Source organism: Zea mays, chromosome 10, assembly GCF_902167145.1.
Source record: "Zea mays cultivar B73 chromosome 10, Zm-B73-REFERENCE-NAM-5.0, whole genome shotgun sequence".
Lineage (NCBI taxonomy): Eukaryota > Viridiplantae > Streptophyta > Magnoliopsida > Poales > Poaceae > Zea > Zea mays.
In genome coordinates this window covers 82,406,623-82,415,205 of record NC_050105.1, presented here as the reverse complement: position 1 = coordinate 82,415,205, position 8,583 = coordinate 82,406,623, and the positions used below count along the sequence as shown (strand labels likewise).

The 8,583-nt window shown below is 51.5% G+C and overlaps 1 protein-coding gene across 3 annotated transcripts; it reads left to right on the top strand.

Annotated features, from left to right (window-relative positions):
• Positions 1 to 265: 265 nt before the first annotated feature.
• Positions 266 to 3,845, top strand: LOC100279139 (uncharacterized). Of its 3 annotated transcripts, none has more exons than XM_035963012.1 (3): positions 266 to 456; positions 554 to 661; positions 3,481 to 3,845. In XM_035963012.1, the coding sequence occupies exons 1-3, from the start codon at positions 351 to 353 to the stop codon at positions 3,705 to 3,707; spliced, it is 441 nt and encodes a 146-aa protein (XP_035818905.1). In that variant the 5' UTR covers positions 266 to 350; the 3' UTR covers positions 3,708 to 3,845. The 3 variants fall into 3 exon arrangements, with proteins under 3 accessions (XP_035818905.1, XP_008661793.1, NP_001353560.1); XM_008663571.3 differs by having other exon boundaries at positions 277 to 456; positions 524 to 661; NM_001366631.1 differs by lacking the exon at positions 3,481 to 3,845 and having other exon boundaries at positions 291 to 456; positions 554 to 834.
• The last annotated feature ends 4,738 nt before the right edge of the window (positions 3,846 to 8,583 follow it).

Below are 8,583 nucleotides of genomic sequence, written 5' to 3'. Positions count from 1 at the left end.
TATTATTTAAACTAAAATTAGTTAAGAGCTCAAAGAAATTGTGAAGAAACATTTGAATCGTGTGATCCATTACCATCCCTAGTTGGTAGGGAATAGGGATGGTGCACAGAAAATATCATTATCTTCTAAACATTAGATATAAATAAAAATAGAGATATAGATAGATATTCTAAAGATATATAGATAGAGGTGAGAACAGATAGATAGATGGACTACAGATAGATATCCCTTTACCAGCAGAGTGTGTAAATATATAGTCCATATATATGGTCCAGTGGTTGATACGAGGAGACACTCTAAACTCAAACAAATACATATATTGTCGGCATTAGCTCTTACCCTTTTCACCCATGATGACGAAGTGCCAGAAGCGCGCGAGCATCCAAGGACTTTGGCTCCTTTCCATGGTTCTTCTAGCGTCGTCCTCTCTTGTCTGTGCAAGCATGGCGGTAGATGGTAACTTTCTTCTGACGTGAATATATACATACATCTAGTGTTCATTAATTCTAACTGACAGAAGAAGCGCGTGTAACTCGATTGACCATATTGCTAGGGCAAACCAAAGAGGACATCAACGCAACGAGTGTGACGAGCATGAACATGACGAGGTCGTCGTCGGCGAGCTACAACATGACTGGCGGCGGCGGAGAACTTAACAGAGGTCCGTGCGTCGTGAGATCTGGATTCTACTGGTGCCAGAACATTGGCTATCCGACCATGTCGGAGTGCTTGAAGAACTGCGAATCGTAAAGCACTGGAGTATAGAAAAGGAATAAAGTGGTCTCTGCTAGCTTAATTTCTCCAGTCCATACAATTGATTAACTGTGTTCCACACTTCGTCCTAGAGACCGCACATATTCCCAACAGTAAGCGTGCACAATTCTGACGACGTCTCTAACCGTAAATGTGCACAAATCTGACCATCACTACCTAAAACGGCTGCTTTGCCGAGTGTCTGAAGCACTCGGCAAAGACTAGAAAAGTCTATCTTTCCAACAATCCAAAAAATATGATAGGACTTTTATTTTCAGCTGTTGCCTTTGCGAGTATGTTAAAATCAAATGTTTTAATGATACTCAATATAAAATGTGGCATTAAAGATGCATACTATGATTGATAGCCATGTACTACTATTTTGTTGATGAACCTAGATCACCTAGACCACATCCTACCAGAGAAGCGTGTGTTCTAGGACATTGATAGTACGTTCAAGAGGGACAATAATTGACACCTTAAGGGATTCAATAGTAGACGCATATGTGACGATGTCCACCCAAAAAGAAATGTGGGACATTAGAGGCCAAATATAGTGTGTCTAATGTCGGTAGCAAACTATATATCATGGTGCAGTTCCATGACTACATAATGACTGTTGATCATTATATAGTAGAACAAGCTTATGAAATGTATGTACTTGAAAATTTTGGCTGTGTGTTGCTTGAGAAGTTTGTGGTGGGCTTCATCATTGTAAAGCTGCCATAGAATTGGACAGATTTTCCTACCTCTCTAAAACATAAGACACAAGAATTGGCATCACTGATATCATTGGCTCTTTAGATGTTGAAGAGAAGGTAAGAGCGAAAGATGTTCGTGGCAACAAAGTAGTAGATGGGACTTCTAGTGTCCATTGGTGCAGAAAAAACTCTAAAACTCTCACAAAAAGAAGTCCAAACAAGAGCTCAAACAAAAGATTACCACTCCTTTTAATAAGAAGAAAAAGGAAACTATTTTACTTGTGGCAAGACCAGGTATTTCATGGAAGTCTTGCAAGCGGACCATCTTAACAAGGTCAATAGTGGAAGGAAAACTCACAAAGGAAAACTCACAAGATTAGATTATGCCAAAGTTGAAGCTTACTGGCTTTGTGAACTCCTTATGAATTTACCAGTAGTTGACAAACCGATATCGACTATCTCCATGAACCGTGATAATCACATAGTGATAATTAAAGTGAACAGTTCTAAGGATAAGATAAAGTCTACAAAGGATATGTGAAGGTAGTTGAAATTTATCATAAAACTAATAAACTTTAGAGTGATTGTGTTGAACTATGTCCATACATCTAAGAATCTGGTAGATCAGTTTATGACGGGTCTCCCATCTAATGTGAAAGGAAGTGCATCGAGGAAGATGGACTTGAGACCCACTTAAAGCCATTCCATAGTGGTAGCACGTTCTATGTGATTGAAAACCTCATGAAGTAGAATGGTGAAACAAGCTCATGGCTGACTGAGGGACAGACCCCTTAAAATAAAGTCTAGCTCATTTAAGATAGACATTTTTTCTTTGTTGTATGGCAGGTTGTAAGTTCTCAATGTGACTTGAGTGGCTTATCTAAGCAGGGATGGTATCCTATAGAACATCCTAGAAGGAACACACCTATATGAATTTGTCTGCTAGTTACATTATGAGATGTGGGTAATCTCTAGATAGCCATGAAAGGCCTCGAAATGTGATTTATATGCTTCAAATCAAGGGGATGCTTGTAGTAGCCTAGTGTCAGAAAACAACTTTGGTGAAACACACTTGCATAGTTCATTATTTAGTTTTGAATGAGTGTAACCCCTATCCTAAGTGGATGTTCAACTTAACAGTCTCCATCAAAACTCTGGTATATCAAAAAATAGTGGCTTTGATATTGTTCAATATGTAGTTTAGACTTTGGTGATGATTGCTAATTTTTACAGGCTTTGCCTATTTAAATATTTAATAATTCTACAAGCCTGCATTAAACAAGTGTTGTCTTATCTTTAGTATCATATGGGTAGTTGATGGGACAATTACATAGTTTATATGGTTGATCTTATTTCCACCTTGAGTGGTTGAGAAAAGGGTCAAGGTGTGCCATAGATGCTTCAAGCTGCTGCCACCATCACTGAGTCGAGGCAAGGCAACATGCACCATGATCACAGTGTGACGAGTGTTATTTTGTTCTACCACTCATCTCACCGTCACTTGGAAGCTGAGTAGTTAAATTAGTCCATCCACTTGTTGATCCATCCTCGTTGAAATGTGATTGTCAAATCGATAGAGTTATCTACATTTGTCAATTCATCCATCCATGGTCTAGCATAGTAGATAGATGGATAGACCAATAGATACATATTTATAAAGAGGGAGAGAGATAGGTATATCTAGATAGGTAGACTAGATTAGATGGATGGATACATAGACAACTACGTAGACATACATTTGTCCACAATGGACTATGGATTGTGCACATATATATTAGCCATAAGAAGGAGGAGATAGTATGATACACATCTATACGAAGACATCATTGGTTTTAACTCTTACTCATCACCCATGGAGAATTGCATGAAGCACACCAATATCCAAGGACTCTTGTTGTTTTCCATGATTTTTCTAGCATCATCGTTCATCCATGCATAGACCATAAGTGGTAATGAAAGCATTAGATCCATTTCATATAGTATTCATTATGATGAAATCACATGTAACTTGGTTGACCTTTAACAGGGCAAACCAAAGATGACATCAACACTGGAAGCACGATGATTACCACAATGAGGGCAACAAGCAACATAATTGGCAATGATGGTGCATCTTCTAACCGACTATCCTCTGATCATGATTGGGTTATTGGATGGTACTACTGCAAAAGGACTAATACATACTATAGGCGCTTGGCTGAATGCTTGGTGCGTTGCCTTCGACCATGCACTAAGGTGGAAAGGACTGCTTAGAGGTCACACTTTCTCAGCTTGTAGCCAAGTGCCCTTAAAACTAAACTCTCGGTGCACTCCGCTAGACATTATGAAGGTGTTCTGCCGTATCTTGCATGTACCAAAAAATAAACTATAATTTGAATTATTTATGATTAAGTGTTTCTTTTTAAAAGAATGTCATTGTATTATGGTTAGGAACTAGTATATATAATACTAGAATACACCATAATATAGTAGTGGATTAATTTAATAAAGATAGGCCTAGACCAAGTTGACATAGAATTAGAGTAGAAGCCATTGTAAGGAGAGGAAACTCTATATAAATAAATCAAAGTCCTTTAGGACCATCATAAAGAGCCCTATATATACAGAGAGGATCCATTAATAATATGGAAAGGTTAGGGACTAACTTCCATCTATCTCCCCCTGTCTCTCTAGCCATCTGTCGGTGTTTCGAAACCCGGGGGGTCCCTGGACCGACGAGTGAATTGTCGCCGCGTGCTCCAGCCCAGATGGGTCGACGCGAGGCGGAACGCGAAGGGGGGAAAGGAAGCAGCCGAAGGGAGGCAGGCGTGAGAGAGTGGATCCCGCGGCCTTCGTGTTAGCCCCGCGCCTGAGTCGGGTGCGCTTGCAGTAGGGGGATACAAGCGTCCATGCAGGAGTGGGAGCGAGCGGCCTTGCGCGAGCGCTGTCCCGTCCTTCTCCGCGCGGGCCAACCCTCTGTAAGAGGGCCCTGGTCCTCCCTTTTATAGGCGTAAGGAGAGGATCCAGGTGTACAATGGGGAGCGTAGCAATGTGCTAACGTGTCTAGCGGTGGAGAGCTAGCGCCCTAAGTACATGCCATCGTGGCAGCCGGAGGGGTCTTGGCACCCAGTTCGCGTCGTGTCGTGGCCGTCGGAGGAGTGCTGGGGCCTGGCGGGAGGACAACTGTTGGGGCTGTCGAGTCCTTGCTGACGTCCTCTTGCTTCCGTAAGGGGGCTGAGAGCCGCCGTCGTCACAGGGCATGCGGGGCGCCATCATTACTCGCATGGTGGAGCGAGCCAGATGGGACGCCGGTCTGGTTCCCCGTAGCCCGAGTCAGCTCGGGGTAGGGTAATGATGGCGCTTCCTGTTGACGTGGTCGGTCCGTGCCCCAGGCTGGGCGAGGTGGAGGCTCCTCCGAGGTCGAGGTCGAGGTCGAGCCCCCGGGTCGGGCGAGGCGGAGTTCGTCGTCTTCCGGGGTTGAGCCCATGTCCGAGCCCTGGGGTCGGGCGAGGCGGAGTTCGCCGTCTTCCGGGGCTGAGCCCGAGTCCGAGCCCTGGGTCGGGCGGAGCGGAGTTCGCCGTCTTCCAGGGCTGAGCCCGAGTCCGAGCCCTGGGTCGGGTGGAGCGGAGTTCGCCGTCTTCCGGGGCTGAGCCCGAGTCCGAGCCCTGGGTCGGGCGGAGCGGAGTTCGCCGTCTTCCGGGGCTGAGCCCGAGTCCGAGCCCTGGGTCGGGCGGAGCGGAGTTTGCCGTCTTCCGGGGCTGAGCCCGAGTCCGAGCCCTGGGGTCGGGCGAGGCAGAGTTTCCTATGACGCCCGAGGCCGGCCTTGGCTGCTGTCAGCCTAACTCTGTCGGGTGGCTCAGCAGTCGGAGCGGTGCAGGCGGTGCTGTCCTCTTGTCAGACCGGTCAGTAGAGCGGCGAAATGACTGCGGTCACTTCGGCTCTGTCGACTGGAGGGCGTGCGTCAGGATAAAGGTGTCAGGCCACCTTTGCATTAAATGCCCCAGCGATTTGGTCGGTCGGCGTGGCGATGTGGCCAAGGTTGCTTCTCGGTGAAGACTGGGCCTCGGGTGAGCCGATAGTGTGCCCGTTGCTGGAGGGGGGTCCTCGGGCGAGACGTAGGACCGATACTTGACTTAATCGCACCCATCAAGCCTTTGCAGCTTTGTGCTGATGGGGGTTACCAGCTAAGATTTAGGGGTCTTGAGGGTACCCCTAATTATGGTCCCCGACAGTAGCCCCCGAGCCTCCAAGGGAGTACTAATACTCGCTTGGAGGCTTTTGCCGCACTTTTTTGCAAGGGGACCAACCTTTTTCGGTTGCATTCTGTTCCGGTGGGTGCGCGCGAGCGCACCCGCCGGGTGTAGCCCCTGAGGCCTCGGAGGAGTAGTTTTACTCCTTCGAGGTCTTAGTGCGTTTCACAACACTTCGGCTGGTCTAGTTGTTCCCTCATGCGAGCTGGTCGTAGCCCGAGTGCACGGTCGGGTCCCAAGTTCTCGGGCTAGTATGTTGACGCTGTCAATGGTTTGGCTGGAGCCGGGTTTGCGAGAGTAGCCCCCGAGCCTCTGCACAGGGCGAGAGGACGGTCAAGGACAGACTCGACTTTTTTACATACGCCCCTGCGTCGCCTTTCCGCAAGGAGGAGGGGGGGGGGAAAGTGCCATGTTTCCCTTGGAGGGCACCGAACATGGTGTTTCCGGTGAGCTGCTGGCGGGTAATCCGAGCGGACGCCCGTGCCCCATTTGCTAGGGGTCGGCTAGAGGCCCGGAGGCGCGCTCCAAAAGTACCTGCGGGTGATCTGCCGGACCCGGTCCCCTTTGACGGGGTCCGAGGGCTCGATGCCTCCCTCTGATGGGATTCCGTTACAAGATCGCTCCCGCTGGTCTCGGAAATGTCCTAGGGTACCTCGGGAGCGCAGCCCGAGCCTTGGTTATGTATCGAACGTACCTAGGGTCATCCCTCGCTCTGTGTCTGAGGCGACTGTGAACCCTTCGAGGGCCAGCCTACGAACCCCTGATCAGTAATGGGCGCGGAGCCCGAGTGGCCTGAGGCGGCCGTTGAACCCTTCGAGGGGCCAGCCATCGAACCTATGACCAGTAGTGGGCGCAAAACCCAATCGATCTGAGGCTGCCGTTGAACCCCTCCGAGGGGCCAGCCTTCGAACCTCTGATCAGTAGGGAGGCTCGGAGTCTGTTTCCTTCACGGAGAAGGGTCCTTTTCGGGGTATCCCCCTTTCCCGGTCCCTGTTGTAAGAGAGAGAAAGAGGAAAAGGAAAATGATACTAAGTCGAATGACGTGGCGTACCTTTTTTTTTCGACGCGGTTATTATGGCGAAGGCGAAGCGTCGCTTGCTTCTCCCGCCTGTGGCGCCGCCTGTCCTGCCGCGGAGTTAATGCGACGGGGCGAGCGGTTCGCGAGGCGGTCGTTGCGCGTGTGCGAGCCGTTCGAGGAACGGATCACGGGCGCACCGTCTTCACGCCGTGAGAGAGGGCTCCCTCGCTGCCCCTGGATGGGACGTAAGCTTGGCTGACGACGTGACCGCTGCTCCTGCCCGCCTGTCACCGCCATTACTGCCGGCCCATTTTTGACCGCATTTGACAGTCGCGCTTGGCTGGCACTGCAGGGTTGCCTCGAGTCGCGGTATTGACTCCACAGTCGAGGAGGCGCGGTAGTGGCGCGAGTGGCGGTGCAGTTGCTCGCACGTAGCAACCGGCGTGCCGGTTGCATGGCGCATGGGCCTGGACCTCCATGCTGGGCGTGTTGGAGTCGAAGGGGCGCGCCCACTTGGCACGGTTGCATGCCGCCTGCATGGCTGTCCGCCCTTTCACCCGCTGGTCTGGGCGAAAGTGGAGGAGTGCTTGTAACCGCCGGGTGGTTGCATGCACGCGCGCGTGGCGGTTTGGCTTCTTCTCCCCTGGACCGGCTTGCATGACGTGTGGGACCCAGCCCCCGCGCCGTGGGGGGGAGAATCTTGGAGCGTGTTGGAGAAGACTCAACCCGCAACGGTTGAGGACGCAAGTGGGGAGAGTCGCCTTAAAAGGGGGGGGGGGCGACCCCCTTGGAGGGCAACCATGTCTTCGCGTTCCCCTCATGCATCGTGTCTTTCCACCTTCCGAGCCCTCGGGCGGGGGACGCTCGCAATCCTTCCGTCTTGTCATCGGAGGAACGCAACTTCGTGGAAGTTGGTACCTTTCAGCCATCGTTCGGCTTCAAGGATTTTCATCATGCAGCCCGGCTGCATCCCCTCGCCGGTGGTCACCCAAGACGGTGACCTCCAGCTTGATGGCGGGGAGAAGCGAGCCGGGTTGCGGCCTCTGCCCCACCCTCAGCTTCGAGGATCTTCATCATCCTTGCTGGGGTGGAGGATGAGGCGAGTCGGGGGGCTGCCTCCGCGTGGGCCGGTAACCCTTTTCTTCCCCTGGCGTCTGGGGGAGAAAGGCATCTCCCAGCTACGCGGAGGCTTCCCTCAGCCACGCCGGGGTGGGCGGACCGCCGCTGCTCAGCCAGGATGCAGCGTTACGTCCTTCGTCCGGACGATGGTCGCGCCGCGGACGGGGCGGCCACGTCTAGGCCTTCCTTGCGCCGGCGGCCGCATCAGTGGGTCGCCCAGCACGTCGGGCGCCGCGAGGGCGGCGCTCATGTTCTGGGTGGTTCCGGCGAGGGCGAGGATCTGCCGACGTGCTTTGAGGCGTCCGGTGCCTGCTGGCGCGGTGTTGAGGCGGTGGCAGCCGGAGAAGGATTCTCTACTGACGAGATTGCCAACTCCGCCCGCACCCCTGGGCCTCCGTCTCCCGGCTTGAATGGCTGGTTCTCGTCCTCGGTGAACGAGAGCCCTCCTGCTGTAGCACCCGCCCCGAAGCCGTTGCTGAAGCTGCTTCGTCGCCCGGGGCGGAGGTCGTTGTCGCTGTTGCCGGATCGGGCGGCGGCGAGCCACCCGTCGGCCCTCAATTGCTCCGCGGGTCCCTTAATCTTGTGGGGTTGTTCGTACCCGCGGAGACGGAACTGGAGTTCCGTTTGTAATGGCACCTTGAGTGCCGGTGTTTTGTTCATTGCGGCTGTCGAGGCCTGAACGTGTATGTATTTTCGGCACGGAGCTGTGTTTTTTCTTCGTTTCGAGCACTAAGACTCGCCTTGTCGATTATCTGAACCGCTT

Bases quoted from the DNA above. Each gene is read 5' to 3' on its own strand.
- LOC100279139 (XM_008663571.3), top strand. From the start codon at position 351: ATGATGACGAAGTGCCAGAAGCGCGCGAGCATCCAAGGACTTTGGCTC. The intron at 457-523 runs GTAACTTTCTTC...TGACAGAAGAAG, and splicing joins TGCAAGCATGGCGGTAGATG to CGCGTGTAACTCGATTGACC. The intron at 662-3,480 runs GTCCGTGCGTCG...GACCTTTAACAG, and splicing joins CGGCGGAGAACTTAACAGAG to GGCAAACCAAAGATGACATC.